Genomic DNA, 16,446 nt, shown 5'->3' on the forward strand with positions numbered 1-16,446 from the left:
GACTCTGAGCTCCCGCTCGGCCGTGTGGCCGGGCCGTCGTCGGGAGGGCTCGCTCCAGGCAGGGCCGGGCCCATTAAACACCGTCGTAGTAGCCTGAGATCACAACACAACGCTCCATCTCTGCAGAGCCTAGAACAGGGGGCTCCTAGCCGGACCCTCCGTTTCAGGTACATGTGGAGCCAGAAACCTCAGTGCCCCCCCCCCCGCTGTAACGTAGCTGGGCCAGGATCCTCCCGGCCAGCCTGAGCTGCTCTCCGGAAGCAGGCCAAACCTGGCCTTTGCTAAGCACATTTCACGCAGCTTCAGGTGTCACCTGCCCTACGGGTCCCCTGTAGACTTGCGTTTCAAAGGCAGTAGAAGGATCCTAAATCACTTTCAGGAGCTATGGAGCAGAACCACTGACAGTGAGTCCCCCAGAGAAAGGTACTGGCCTGCTGCAACTTTGCCTTTTGGCTACCCTACCAGAGCCATTGCACCAGGGCTATGGGAAAGGCCAGGGTTGTTTTGCTAGAGTGGGGGCAGCGGCAGAGAGAGAGCCCGGAGGAAGCAGTGAAATGAAATCTGCTCTGGCGTGTAAATAGAACAGATACATTCCTAGGGCAGCAAAATATTATGAACAGTCAATTTAATAACAGTTTACTGTGAGAGAGATTTTGAGGCTACAAGGGGCATACACTTTCTAATTTTAGATGAATAGATTTCAGGACCAGAAGGGACAATAGTGATCCTGCGTAACACAGGTCAGTAGTAATTTCTAGTAACCGAGTAATTTTTGCATCAAAACCGTAGCTTCGTTGAGCTAGAGCATCTCTTTTAAAAAGATATTCAGTCTTGATTTAAAGATTTCAAGTGATGGAGAATCTACTACATCCCTAGGTAAGTTGTTCTAATGAGTAATTGCCTTCACTTAAAAATATGCACGCAATTTTGAGTCTGAATATTTCTAGTTTCAGCTTTCAACCATTATATCTCATGGTGCATTTTTCTGCTAGATTAAAGAGCCAGCTACTTTCAGAAATCTCTTCCCCCTGTAGACTCTTGTAGATAGAACGGGCCAACTCAGGGGCTTTGGTTCGCAAGACGTTTTGACATTTTTGCAATCTCTGTTTGTTCTTACTCAGAATGAAAGTAAATGTATTGAAATTTCTCAGCGAACTGGAAATTCCTCCCTAAAATTTCATTTCAGAATGAGGGAAATGTGTTCCCAAAAGGAAATATGTGAAATTGACATTTCCACCACTGCTGTTCAGCTGGAGCTCCCAGCCCTGAGTGGCTCTCTCTGCTGTAGACTGTGTACCCTGTTTCAAGAAAAGTTTTGTTGAATCTGTAATAGAGTTGATGAATTAGTGTGCCTCAGCGAATTGGTAGTTTTGCTGGAAAATTTCTGATCAGCGGTACTTGATCATGATCAAGTCATTCCTTAATCTTCGTTTGGATAAATTAAATAGTTACAGCTTCTTAAGTCTTTCATTGCAGGGCATTTTTTCCAGACCTCAAAACATTCTTGTAGCTCTTGTCTGAATCCTTTATAATTTTTCAACCTTCTTTTTGGTGTGTGGACACCAGAACTGGACTCAGTATTCCAGTAGTAGTCTTACTAATGCAGTATTCAGAGATAATCCCTCCTCCCCACTCCTACTTGGCATCATAGTGGGAACTCATGTTCAGCTGGTTATCTACCCTAACCCCCAAGTCTTTTTCAGTGTCACTGCATTCCAGGGTACGGTTCCCCATCATCTTTGTTCCTAGATGTAAGATCTTGCATTTGGCTTTATTAAAACTCATGCTGTTCAATGAACCCACCCAACCAAGTGGTCTTGACTGGTCCTGGTTGGTCACTATTGCCCTACTTGGCCACATGCCAAAGGTATGTGTGATGCATCCCAAAGGTATAACTACCTATTGACCAGAGTACAGTACTAGAATCTGGGTATTCTCTAGACCTACTTCTTCCTGTGACACTGACTCATTTTGTGGTTTATGGAAGGCAATTTTAACTTCACTTCCTCAATTTCCTGCCGGTAAAGTCAGGGATGATCATATTTATTTGTCTATCTCATGGGTACGTTGTAAGGATTACTCAGGTTTTGTAAGCACTGAATATGAAAAGTGCTACGTAAATGCCCATGCCTCCTGGTATCTATCACCTTTCCCTTCCTTTTCAGAGGCTGGACACCACTAATCGTTCTGCTTTTACGCTTTTTTCGTTGTTCAATTATTTGCAGTTTCTTCTCCATGGCATTGTCTCCTGCTTTGGCTGTGGGATTTCACTGTGCCAGGGTCCTGTGGCTTTGAGTTCCTGCGAAGCTCATTATAAAATACCTTTTTTCAATCAGTGTGACACACATTTCTTGACTTGGCAAATGTTAACACCATCTGAGAAAGAGAAGGGAGAGAGAAGTATATATTTCTCAGTACAGACCCACATTTCCTGGGTTTCTGTATTGAGATTGCGGCCTTGAAATCAAAGATGACTGACCTAGAGTGTATTTCTTATATAATACAACTGAGAGCCTTTGTACAGTCATTATTCTTGATATTAGAGTTAGATAAGGAAATTTAAAACCTAAGAGGATCACTTAAAACAACAGTGTCAAAACTTTATTAATCAGGGCCCACAATGACAACTTATCAGAAGCCCAGGGGCTGTATCAAAGATGTATTAAGACACAGATTGTGACCACCCTCATCCTTCAGGGAGAGGTAAAGCCAACAGGTTTAAGAATGAATTGTCCCATCTTGATCTAACTTGTCTTTTTTTCCCCAGCTCTCAAATTATCTACTGACAGATCTTTACATTGCAAAGGGGTAATTGAAAAGGTGCGATAAACTCCTGATTTACATATTTCCTCAGTGAATAATTCTTGGTCTTCAGAAGATTCACAGTTAGATATAAAGAAAAGGACTACTTGTGGCATCTTAGAGTCTAACAAATTTATTTGAGCATAAGCTTTTGTGAGCTACAGCTCACTTCATCGGGTGCATGCAGTGGAAAATACAGTAGGGGGATTTTATATACACAGAGAACACGAAACAGCGGTGTTACCATACACACTGTAACGAGAGTGATCAGGTAAGGTGAGCTATTACCAGCAGGAGAGAAAAAAAACCTTCTGTAGTGATGATCAAGCTGGGCCATTTCCAGCAGTTGACAAGAACGTGTGAGGAACAGTAGGGGGGTGAAAATAAACATGGGGAAATAGTTTTACTTTCTGTAATGACACATCCACTCCCAGTCTTTATTCAAGCCTAATTTAATGGTGTCTAGTTTGCAAATTAATTCCAATTCAGCAGTCTCTCGTTGGAGTCTGTTTTTGAAGTTTTTTTGTTGTAATATTGCCACTTTTAGGTCTATAATTGAGTGACCAAAGAGACTGAAGTGTTCTCTGACTGGTTTTTGAATGTTATAATTCTTGACGTCTGATTTGTGTCCATTTATTCTTTTACTAGAGACTGTCCAGATGACCCATCACTCTCACAGATCTTGGGAGACAGGCAGGTCCTTGCTTACAGACAGCCCCCCAACCTGAAGCAAATACTCACCAGCAACCACAAACCACACAACAAAAACACTAACCCAGGAACCTATCCTTGCAACAAAGCCTGTTGCCAACTGTGTCCACATATCTATTCAGGGGACACCATCATAGGGCCTAATCACATCAGCCACGCTATCAGAGGCTCGTTCACCTGCACATCTACCAATGTGATATATGCCATCATGTGCCAGCAATGTCCCTCTGCCATGTACATTGGCCAAACTGGACAGTCTCTACGTAAAAGAATAAATGGACACAAATCAGAAGTCAAGAATTATAACATTAAAAAACCAGTCGGAGAACACTTCAGTCTCTCTGGTCACTCGATTACAGACCTAAAAGTGGCAATATTACAACAAAAAAACTTCAAAAACAGACTCCAACGAGAGACTGCTGAATTGGAATTAATTTGCAAACTGAATCAGATAACTAACCAACACAGCATGAATTGTGAATTATAAACTCAAACATCACTTCTGGTGAATACAGAACGTTCAGTCTTAAAATATATTTGTTATGAGTATTTGTGCTCGTAAACCTTAGGTGCTCAAATGGCAGTAAGAAGTGACAACAAGAGGATCATAGAAATGTAGGGCTGGAAGGGACCTCAGAAGTCATCTAGTTCATGAATTTGGCTGAATCACAATTTGCTTTTTGAAAGTGAACAAATATTTGAAGCTTTTTTAAAAATATGCCCAAGTGCAAAGTTTGGATCCAGAGCCAAAAACTTGAAGCATTCAGAATGAGGATTTTGGTTCAGGCCATTATATAACTTGATGCAAGCTGCAAAAAACTGGATCTGTATTTCACCAAAGTTAGGAGTGTTCTGCTCTGAGATTTTGGTTTGGGCCCATCTCTAGGCAAAACCATATATTAAAGTACATAAGGCACTAGACACAAGAACCTTTATGTACAGGTGGCTAAAGTGACTCCCGGAGGCCAAATACAGGCCAACCACAGCATAATCCAGGGTAGCCCTCAACTGGGTGAAGGACCGCTCAGATCTGTTTATAGTAGGGATGTAAAACATTAACTGACATTAACCGTTAACCCCCATCCGGGCTGGCTGGCCCCCGGCCCCAACCGCACCCCAACCCCAGCCCCATCTGCATCATGCTGGACCCCAGCTGAGCAGTGCTGGCCCCCGGCCATGCCATGCCACGCCACTCCACACCAGATCCCGACCCTGGCCACACAGCATTGGACCCTGGCGCCGGACCCCAGCCACGGCCTGCAAGCTGGCCAGCTCACCCCTGCCCCATGGCCAGCTGACCAACCCCAGCCCCCGCCTCACCAGCCAGAGCAACCTCAGCCCCTCTCCCTTTAATCGGTTAACTGTTTAAATGATAACCATTTAAACTATTAAAATTCTAACTTTTTAAAACTTGAAGCATATTATATAATATTTACATCTCTAGTTTATAGCCATAAATTATAGCTGGGGATGTTGTAAGTGAAGAAAGCAGAATGGAATGATTGTTGCAACTGAGTATCTGATGTTATCAACTTTAGGGACATTATAATATGGTTTTATTGGAATAAAATAAAGAAAAACAACTTTATTACAGAATGATTTGAAGTTCTGTAAATACCGTAAAATGAGGCTTCTGTACTTAGCAGTGCCTTACACCTCTACTGTAATTGGAAAGAGAACTGGCTGATGTCACATGGACTTATGCTGCAGTAATTCCTGTACAAATAGCTTAACTGCCAGAGATTGCTTTTTGGGATGAACTGGTCCATTAATGGCTATAAAGGCAAATAGTTTTGTGCAATTATTACATTAGGAATAGGAGTCGGACACAAGGTTGTCCCTGTTGATCATTGGTGGGTTGCAAAGTGGAACATGGAAGCAGCAGTGTCATTATGACGACATAAAAAGGACTGCAGTGGGAAACAGATTTAACTCAGGGAACAAACCTTTTGATAATTTACAAGTATAACACTACAGGTAGTTGTCAAAATCAACTAATCAGAGCAAGGGATCAGATCTGATGGTGCGAATCAGCACTGGAATTAATGGAGTTACATTTATTTATACAAGCTGTAGATCAGCTCCAAGATGGTAACAGCACATTTGGCTCTTCTTCTGATGGGATACCAAGAACAGATACTGCAACAGCTGAGGGTGCTCCAGCCTTCAGAAGCAGTGTAAAAAAGAGGAAGGAGTAGAGAATGGGGAGAGGAGTTGGAAGAATAGAAGATGAGAGGGGAAAGGAAACCTGGGTAGGAGAAATAAGAATTAGGAGGGAAGAAGAAATAGAAGATGGGAGAAGAGTGGATAATTTATTATATGAAAGATCAACCAGGCAAATTTGAATTCTCAGGCTAAAGATTCTGCTGCCTACACAAACTACTTAAACTTAACTGTCAGGTCTTATCATGCCCTTAGAATCTCTTGATGGGATTCGAGTTCTGAAGTCACAGTTGCAAGATATTTATTCTGTATGTAATACACACCTTATTATTACCACCTCAACACTTTTCTCATTAATAACCTCTCTCCCTGTCAGACTGAAGCCTGTTACCTAATCATTATGTTAATTCAGAAACAAGAGAGACTGAAAGCTAGGAAAAGCAAAATTTTCTCAGGAATCTAACTAGGAAGAGCTGAAATTCTCCTAAAAAAGGAAAAAATTGGTATGATAAATAATGAGTGCAAGAGAGTCCTATTATCTAGTACAGTATGAATAGAAAGATTATTTGTCCTTTGCTCCAAAAACGTAGTTGTTCACTGTTGCAAATATTTATTTTCACATTGGAACGTGTTTCTCCAGGTGCAGTTTAGCAGCGGTTGTGAAATGAGTCAAGATCCTAGGGCCCAATCCACCTCCCATTGAAATTAGTTGAAAGATTCCCGTTCCCTTCAATGGGCTTGTGATGAGATCCATTGTCAGCAGTCTTCTCAAGGACTGAAAAGACATCTAAGCTGAACTACCCCTTATCCCATAGATCTCTAGGCCCTTCAAGTCAGGCTTGAAGTATACTGACACAAGGCAGTGGGAGGGAAACCTGTACTGCCTCTGCCTGTGATTATGTTCTGTGGATCCATAAAGAACAACATTCTCCAGGGTTGTCAGTCTCTTACTATCCAACCCTCTTTCTAACCTTCAAAGCATAAGAAAGGTTTCTATTTTTATTCCCACTAAATGGATTTTTAGCATCTATGGAAACAGTTAACACTCGGGACACAAATTTGCAGCTGTGTTTCTTAGTCTCAGTGGACACCACCATTCTTTTTGGGATTATTAATATTACAGTAGTGCCCAAATATAGAGGAAGACCCAGAGATCTTATGCTCGTCAAAGAGTTTAAGCCAGACGAAAGATTTCTGCCTTATCCCAGAGAAGACTAGTACTGCCAAGGCTGATGCCTTTAGAAGGGCATCATCTGTTTTAGTCAGTTTGTCTCTCTAATCTGTCTGTCCATCAGTCACACATTCGCAGCGAGAGTACTGCAGTTTCCCTTCATAGTGTTTTGACCTGAACAAATATTAATAGTTACCAGAGGCCTGATCCAAAGCCCACTGACATCAATGGAAGTCTTCCCAAAAATATAACTGGTTAGTGAAAACTTTAGTTCCCCCAGTTTAATACTGACCATTGATTTTAGTTAGGTTATACGGTCTTTTCTTCATATCAACTCAATTACTGTTTGCACCACACCAATAGAGGTAGCCCATAATCTCTCATCTTTAATTGCTGATTCTTATTTCACTACATTTCTTAGGTGCTTTATCAGCTCTAGTTCCCTTCAGGAAGAGAGCTCTGAAGTGTTCTGACAGCAAATTTATGTGTGAAACCTACTGAGACACAGAAGTCAAAGAGCAATTAATGTTATTAAACTTTAATGGACACATTGCATACAGAAATACCACAAGGTGTGTTTTAGTGATTAACAAGTTCCTTCTCTTTGATCCTGGCATAAAGGAACCACACATCTCAGAGTACGATGTCATACTCTAGGCCAGTGGTTCTCAAAGCCGGTCCGCCGCTTGTTTAGGGAAAGCCCCTGGCAGGCCAGACTGGTTTGTTTACCTGCCACGTCCGCAGGTTCAGCCGATTGCAGATCCCACTGGCCACGGTTCGCCGCTCCAGGCCAATGGGGGCTGTGGGAAGCGGTGTGGGCCAAGGGACATGCTGGCCGCCCTTTCCGCAGCCCCCATTGGCCTGGAGCGGCGAACCGTGGCCAGTGGGAGCCACGATTGGCCGAACCTGTGGACACGGGAGGTAAACAAACTGGTCCGGCCCACCAGGGGCTTTCCCTGAACAAGCAGCGGACCGGCTTTGAGAACCAGTGCTCTAGGCTTTATGCGAAGAGGACAAGAGCAGAGGTGGGGCAGGTATGAGACTGAACAGTGAGAAATTCATATTCAGGTTAGTGTTCTTTGTTCAAGTAAGTGGAACCATTTGCTTGATAAAGAACACAGGAGAGTCTCCATTAAGGGTATTGAGAAATTCTACATACCAGAAACCCTACTTAAAAAACAGACTGAATGTGCCCACCAAGAGAATTGTTTTTATGGTTGTTTTTAACTTTATCCCAGGACTTTCTACCAAGAACAAATATACACAAGCTAAGAAGAGTATCTACAGACACACTGGCAGATGTTATACTGGTCTTCCCAGGAAGCCAGCTGATAAGCATTTCATATAATAAACATTCTGCAGTACAAGTCAAAATGCAATATGCCAGAACAAACAAAACCCAAACAAGGAAAATCCTTATTAATTGTATCTCCCATATCAAAAATATTAAATACAAATGTTTCCCTAGGTCAGATAATAAAATTAAGCAATATTGTGTGTTGTGGCTACTCCTTACTGGGATACTTTAAGGATGTGTTTTGAATTTATTCTAAGAACAGTGGTTCCTAAAGATCTATATTGTAATGACCAGCCATGGTTTCCCATTTGACAACTTACAAAGAACTCCAGTCTGCTGTCTCTATAATACGCACCAGTCTTTTCAGGCAATGGCTCTGACATCGCTCTCTTTCTTGTGGATTGAGGGAACTGAAATCCGCAAAGAGCTGCAATTGAAGTTAGGGTTGCAGCAAAGCACCAAAGACATGATCAACCCCAACATAAGCACAAGACAGAGGATCCATTTAATCAGTCCAGTGTACACAAATGGGAGGACGAGGATGATTAGGATCACCATGAGCAGCAAGAGCAACACAAGTCTTTGGACAGCTGTTTGATTGATACTGGGAATGTCCTGGTTTTCAAAGATAGTGGCATAGCTGGATGGAGTACCACCGGTGTCATGTAGCCATTCAGGAGAGACGTGTATCTCAGCATTTGGACAAGGGCTTTCCAAACAGCCTATGATATCTTCTTTATCAAGAAGGGTGCGGATAAGCCCTCCAAACACAACAGTGGGTTTTCTGCACAGAGGGCAGGTGATCATCCAGGTATTGTCCTCGTTCTGAAGGATGAGCTTGAGGCAGACTTCACAGAAGGAATGTTGGCAAGCCAGGAGCTTAGGACTCCTGTAGATGTTGTACCTGTTGAAGCAGATTAGGCAATCCATATCTGCAGTTAATGCTTTGGATGAACATCGGTCGTCCATTTCTGAAACTAATACTTTACAGGAGTCTGGAGAGTCCATTACTGTTACTGGAGGCTTAATTGAGTTTGGACAGTTCATTTCTGAAGCTATTCGTTTAGAGGCATCTGGATTATTCAGTTCTGTGGCTGATGGTGAAGAGGAGCCTGGACAATCCTTGTCTGCAGCTTCTTTGGTGGACCCCAGTCTGTCCGTGTCTGCAGCTTCTTTGGTGGACCCCAGTCTGTCCGTGTCTGCAGCTTCTTTGGTGGACCCCAGTCTGTCCGTGTCTGCAGCTGATGGTCCAGGAGAACTTGATTCATTTTCAATGTGTAGCTTGTCAGTAGATCCCTCCATGGAGCGAGATCTTGGTGCAGTTTTGCTTTGCTCAGTTAAAGTGTTTGCTGATTCTGTGGCTCTCTTTATACAGTGTTTTATTCCTGTTACGTGTGTTTGAATAGTGACTCTCTGACAATGACGTTTTTATAAGGCAGGAATCTGTGTTAATCAGTAACTTAACGGCTAAGATATTTTATAATGCCTGATAACATCACTGAGCAATTCATCTCCAAGAAGCAGACCTTGTGGCATTAGTAAAATTGAAATGACAAACCAGTCCTGCTCTGGTGGTCAGACTATGGCAATAGAACCACTATAATCATAAAAGCAGTACTTGTTTTTTTTAAAAGCAATTTCAATGAGTTCTCAAATGCCACTGTGTTGGACTGAGACAGAGTTGGTCGAATTGTGTTATTAGCATGATGGCATTATTAGTGATATTATGTGGTGCAGTCTTGTGGATAGTCCATGGGCCTGGAAGTCAGGAGAAGCAGGTTCTACTTCCACACCTTATACTGACTTGCTGGGTGGTCTTGGTTAGTTGCTTCAGTTCTCTATGCCTGAGTTTCTCCATGTATAAAACTGGGATAAAGAACATGTACTAGACATGCCTCCCAGAAACTCTTTGTCTAGATCCTCAGATGAAAGGTACTATAGAAATGAAAAGCATGACTATTCAGAATATGTTATCACCTTGAGTATATTTATAGAAAGCGAATACATGGAAAGATGAATGTTTGCCAAGCCCCCTTCTGTCCTCATCTAAACACTGAATTTGCATGACATTTGATTGTATCCTAACCCATTGTGAGCTCTCTGGCAGGGACCTACTCTTTCTTTGGCACTGCTCATCTAGTGTAAAGCCCTGGGTATGCCTATGACGCAATACAAAGAATGAGATAGGAAAAAAACAACAGCAGTGAGGCTCAATAATCAATCTAAATCAAAAGGGGTCACAGTATTGCCACCCTTACTTCTGCGCTGCGTGGCTGGAGAGCAGCAGCTGCTTGCCAGGCACCCAGCTCTGAAGGCAGCACCCCGCCAGCAGAAGCACAGAAGTAAGGGTGGTAATACCATACCATGCCACCCTTACATCTGCACTGCTGCCTTCAGAGCTGGGCGGTCGGAGAGTGAAGGCTGCAGGTCAAGGGCCCAGCTCCAAAGGTAGCAGCACAGAAGTAAAGGTAGGGGGGTCGCGGTATTGCCACAATAACCTTGTGACACCCTCCCACCCCATTTTTGGGTCAGGACCCCTACAGTTACAACACCATGACATTTCAAATTTAAATATCTGAAATCATGAAATTTACAATTTTTAAAATCCTATGACCATGAAACTGACCAAAATGGACTGTGAATTTGGTAGGGCCCTATTCATAGTCCCCTGAGCTGCTTCTACTGTTCAGGATACATTTCAAATGTTCTAACATTGGGATAGGGGAATGATCACACCTTTCCTCAGGCCTAACATGTTCCCCAGATCTTGGAAACAGATATGTTCTGAAAAAAGATTTTTTTTCGAGTGAAGAGAGTAAATAGCAGTGGTGTTGATTCCTCAATATGCCCCACCATTTATTTTCTGCCTTAAGCAGCAGCCTTAGTGTAAAATGGCTACCAGGGGCACGTAAGCACCTTCCATCTGCCACCCCGGAAATGCTGATCAAAAGTCAGTTTGTAAAGTCAGTTCAGATGTAGAGAGTCTTGACGTGTTGCCTGTCACCCAAAGTAATTATGAATAAAGCAGCAAGCTTCAGCGAATATAAAGTCACCTTCAGACTTTTAATGCAACATACAATGTAGAACACAGGAAAGAAGAGGAAATAAAGATCTTTATAGACAGAGACATTAGAACTGATTCTCTTTTCCCATACACCAATTTTATACTGGTGTAACTCTACTGACTTCGATGGAGTTACTCCTGATTTTCAGCAGAGTAAGTGAGAAGAAAGTACAGCACAATTCTTTTCTTCTTTCTCCTAGGCTACTGGAGATACCATCATGATTTGTGGGATCCCAAACAATAATAATCTCACAAAGCCTCCAGAAGCATGGGACAGACCCCTTTGATCCTATTGGTGGAGAGCTGGGAGTGGTGAAACTAGGCCATGCGTTACTGAGGCTATGGTGAGACACCCCATGTATTGGATCCCAGACAGTCCCAGGTCTTGTTTGTTGTTATGGCTGGACCTTTAGGCTACCCTTAAAAGCCAAGGAATTTGTTACACTAACAAAGAAAAAGAGGGTATTGATGATGGAGATCAGCATAGAAATAAAACCACACTCTATCAGACTCATTCAACTTACTAGACAAGGCCTGAAAATCCACATAGAGTGTTGCAGGGCTTCTCCTTAGTTTCCAAACACTCGCTATCATGCCCTGTCTTCTTTAAAAAGGTTTAGTCTCTTAACACAGGCAAATAAAGTAACAGAAACCAGTTTTTTAACTCACTCCTTTTCTCTCAGGCTTCAAGGTCACCCCTCCCAGGGGTTTCTGGTACCCTTGTTCCTGGCAGCTTCCCACTTCTAGTATTTCCTGCCCTCTGGCGTCCTTTATAGGCACAGGTGTAGCCCAGGCCCCTTTAACTGGCTGGATTTGGCTTACTTTCTCTGACACAGGGGAGCTAGGCCCAGTTTTACTCACAGGGACCAGTTACCCTGTGACACACAGTTACTAGTGGCAACCTTAGCTTGTCCCGTCAGTCCTGCTCTGGGGCAGGAATACATGGCTGAGCTTATGCAGCACATTTGTAATGCTCATTCCAAGGGAACTGACTCACTTTTTCTGCCTCAAAGTCCTTTTTTATCATTCTGAGCATTTCCTGGGGGTCCATCACACAGTGTCACTTCAATCAACTTCCCAGACAAAGGGAACTAGAAATTAATCAGCTGTCAATTCATCTGGAATGCAGCCGTCCTGAAAATATCAGGCAAATCCTGCTAAGCTCATCATAGTTCTAATAAGAAAACAGGGCAATAAATAAAGTGCAGAGTCCAGGGGTGATAAATAAATTGAACATGAGCTATTGATGTAGGGACAGCACATGATTGCACTGGTAGTGGATGGCCAGATGTTCTTTGAACCAGTTGTCACAGACAAGGGTGGGAAGGATATTTTATGGTCGGAGTGCAGTGGGAGTGCTGTTTGCTCTTAGCAGAGTGAAAGACGTCCTGATCACTCTATTTCACGATGGTAAACAGATAACAGATGAGGGGTCCCTCCTGCCTTTCATATTTCACATCACCCAGCCCATTATTTTGTCTTACCTGTGGCCAAAAGATCATGCTTTCAAGTACCATACCAGGAGTTGAACTCACCACTTACATCACACTATTGTACAATAATAGCCCTAGACCTTGCAATATCACGGATATCATGTAAATTGTATTGGGGCTATTTCTGCAGAATGCCATCATACTTTCCTGTAAAGTAATGCTTGCTGAGCTGGATCAGTACCCAGGGCTGTAGGGAGCTAGAGTACAGGGTCAGAAGTTCTGTCGATTGGATGAGAATGGAGGCAATATTTTTTCAACCAAGCATAAAGAAATCAAGCTCCCCAAACCTGGCGGCCATTTATCTCTGAGATAGAATGAGCAAAAAGGGGTTGAGAAAGGAATAGAGAGAAGTGGGAGAAGGGGACAGAGCTGTGTGAATAATTGATTGTTTGGTTCACAGCCAATTCTGAAAAATAAATACTATTGTTCAGTTCAAACCCAACCCATTTTTTGGTGGGGGTGTGTGTGTAATTTTCAGTGAATCAAATCAGTCAGAAAAATTTTGGTTTGGGCATTTTTAATAAAAGCAAAGGAAATGAGAAACCACATTCACAACAACCAGAGAAGAAGGAAAACAAGGTGGTGGGCGTCCTTCTACAGGTCTCCCATGTCCCTGGCGAGTACCGTATTCCCTAGGCTAGAGGTTACTAGGAGCATCTCCATCTCCTGTGTTTTTGTGATTGATGCCAAATTCCCTTGTGAATCTAGCCCCCAAAAATGTTTAATTTTGATAATGTTGACATGGTTCTTTTGACATTTCTGATTTTTTTTCTCATTTCAACACAAATTTGTGAAATGTTTTGGTTGACCGGAATCTGCGTTTTTCTGCAAAAGTTTTGTCTGAAAAATTTTGCCCACTTCTAGAAGAGAGTTGGGAGAGGAGAATGAAGGAGGGCTTTGTGGGCCTGATCCAAAGCCCAGTGAAGTCAATGGGAGTCCTCTTGACTTCAGTGAGCTCCAGATCAGGCCCACTGAGACTGGCAAAGTGGAGCATTATCTGAGGGGTGGAAGCATGGTTAAAGGGACAGAAACAAAGGAGAGGAGTGGAAAGAGAAGGAGAGGGAATTAGACAAAGAAAGGAAAGGAAGCAAGAAAGAGAAAAGAGGAGCTGGAGAGCTGGATGTAAATGAATATTCATCAGGAACTAAATAGAATAAAAGAGTAACAAATTTCTCTCTGGCCTCCTAAGTAGGAGAATCTTCAGGTTTGAGCTGTGGCTTGGCCTCCTCCTTTTGTCCTTGTGTTTTTATCATCTCCTTGACCTTTTCTACAGCATTCAAGGCTGCACAGCAGCCATCAATACTGCCTGGGGAACTCTACTGAGAATGTTACAGCATGATAAGGGAAATTGTCTATCAAAAATCATGCCTTTGTTGCCCACAGTTCCTAACAGGGATTGTAAAAGCTCTAGAGATGCCTTAAAAAGCCTCTGCTTTCATATACTGTACTCTGTTTGAATTTTGTGGTGCAGTTCAAGATGATCCATGGAGAGTTAGATGTCAAACTACAGAAGGCTTTCTTTATCAAACCCTCTTCCAGAATAGACAGCTAGTTTTCTACCTGAGGAAGCTTCTTGTAGTTATAGCTTTCTAGGGAAACAGAGAAATCCACCCTCTGTGACCTTTGGGATTCTGGCAAGAGACACAATCATTGTTCTCATATTTCTGGCTAATTTCGGGAGGAAGTTTTAGAGCATGGGTAAGGCTTATAAGAATGATCTCTCAGGCAAGGATCATAATGGACAATGACCATGAGTTAATAAAATCCAGCCTCTCATCTTTCACTCAAAGGACTTTTGCTGCTGAACCTCCCCTCTTGAACCTCCCTGAAGGGGGAACACTTGCATAGGTTTCTGTGGTCCTGTGAGGAATAAGACATCTAAGGGACCAGGCAGACAACAGCGACCCACATAGCACATTGGGGAGCGGCATGGCTTCACAAATGAGCAGAATAATAGGGTACTTGTCACTAGAGGTCTATGGTGTCAGCAGCTAATATGTGGAGCAGATCTATGGAAGCTAAAGGTTGGTGGGATCACAAGAATGCAGGTTTGTTTGCTGGGAGGACATTGGCTCAGAGCAGGGCCCTCCAAAGTGTATGCGTGGGGTGGAAATTGATAACAAAACAAAAAACTCTTAGGGGGAGGCTTCATTAGTAGGACAGGAGGCTGCACTTTGTTGATATTCTGACAACTGGGCCTACACATTTATCCTAACTGTAAGCTCAACTAGTGAAAAATGGGTAAAGGGTCATGAATTGTCACAATGATTTGTATAGAAAACTGTTTAAGAAAAGGTGGAAGCAGAAAGACTGAATTAATTTAAACAGAAAGGGTCAAATTATACCACTCAAGGTATAATTATACCACTGTGTTAAGATGATGACTGGTAAACAAGAGGCACAGAGGAGGATTGGAAATCAAGGAACCAAACTGGTGTGTTGGAAAATAGGTCTACTTGCTGGAAAAAATAAAGTGAGAATGGATTATTCCACCCATCACCTGTTTGGCCCTTTAAAAGAGACTCTGGGGGAGAACACAACAAGAACTCTTACCATCAGCATGGCTGTGGTGGAAAGATTGTTGCCGTGACACCAGACCTTGGATGGGGACACTTGATCTTCATCACTGCATCAGTGACGACCCCCACGTGATACCTGTGAGATCCTTCTCTCTCTTGCCCTCCCTCAAGTGCTCCTTTCTGCCCTCCATTTTCCTACTGTCCTATCTCTCTCTTTCTCTTAGGTTTTCACCTGATCTTGAAATCAACTGTAATGCATGGCACCAGCATAGTGAGACGAGATGGGCCATCCAGCTCTGCCCAGCCTGAGAAGGATCAGCGAATGAGAGGGACCTGACCAGACCAACAAGATGATGTCCCTGACCAGGGAAGTGAGTCGGAGTCCAAATTAAGAGCTGTCATGCCAACTGCCAGCCCAAAGCATCCATCCATGACTGACCAGCTGCTTTGTATCCTGAGAACATCACAAAAGCAATATTTTCCCCATCTTTACTATCCTATTGCTTCTCTCCCTTCTGTGTCTGTCTTTTTTGTCTAAAGCACAAAAGCGACTATTATTTTCAATTCAGAATTGAACGACAGAATTAATCCTTCCTTCTGCACCAAGAAGGACTGTTTGATAGAATAAGAGACTTTAACCAATATCCACTATTTCCAAAAAGGACTTGGATAGGTTTTGATTAAGTTTGTTTCGCACAATCAATTTCAGCATCAGTGCTCTTTACCTTGTTTTGATTCTTTTCCTTTTGTGTGTTTCAATCAATAAATTCATAGTGTTTGGTCTGAATTTTATACTATGTTTGCCACTGTGTTAAGCAGGCGGGGGTCTCCAGCTCAGACTCTGGACCTTGTTTAACACCTTTGGCTCATATATTATATCTAAATTAATACAACAGTGAGTATCTGCTTATTCACTAGGAAAGGAAAGAAGGATGTTTTCCTGCCATAGCTGTGCTTCCCCAGGCTCAGCTGTGCAAATTAAAAAAAAAAAAACTAACTAGAAAAAAATCATTAATACCAACTGGCTCATGGACCCAGGAAAATGTTGAATTGGACTGTTAGGTTTCCAAGTCCATGGCCTCATACTCTAGTATGCACTCTGGGTGTTGCAACTAAATTGCACATGAGAGTTCCAGCTAGATTTTTTTAATGTTGACTGGGCAATGTATATCAAAATGAATGCCACCAAAATGATGCTAACTCTGTGTGCTTAATAAATACTCATG

The 16,446-nt window shown here is 42.6% G+C and overlaps 1 protein-coding gene and 1 long non-coding RNA gene across 4 annotated transcripts in view; one reads left to right on the plus strand and one right to left on the minus strand.

Annotated features, from left to right (window-relative positions):
- LOC122463285 lies at positions 1–15,561 on the plus strand. Its single transcript, XR_006286482.1, has 3 exons — positions 1–740; positions 11,409–11,552; positions 15,445–15,561. It is a non-coding gene; the product is annotated as an uncharacterized LOC122463285 (long non-coding RNA).
- RNF186 (ring finger protein 186) overlaps positions 7,370–16,446 on the minus strand; it is a 10,658-nt gene continuing 1,581 nt past the window's right edge. The window contains exons 2-3 of one of the 3 annotated variants that reach the window (XM_043531870.1): positions 9,317–10,079; positions 7,747–9,283 (exon numbers count right to left, since the gene is read on the minus strand). In XM_043531870.1, coding sequence (XP_043387805.1) covers positions 8,508–9,283; positions 9,317–9,446 — 906 coding nt within the window. In that variant the 5' untranslated portion in view covers positions 9,447–10,079 and the 3' untranslated portion in view covers positions 7,747–8,507. Of the gene's footprint in view, positions 10,080–16,446 lie in introns of all 3 variants that reach the window. The other 2 variants (XM_027829931.3, XM_037881407.2) reach the window with 2 other exon arrangements.

Source organism: Chelonia mydas, chromosome 18, assembly GCF_015237465.2.
Source record: "Chelonia mydas isolate rCheMyd1 chromosome 18, rCheMyd1.pri.v2, whole genome shotgun sequence".
Taxonomy (NCBI): Eukaryota; Metazoa; Chordata; order Testudines; family Cheloniidae; genus Chelonia; species Chelonia mydas.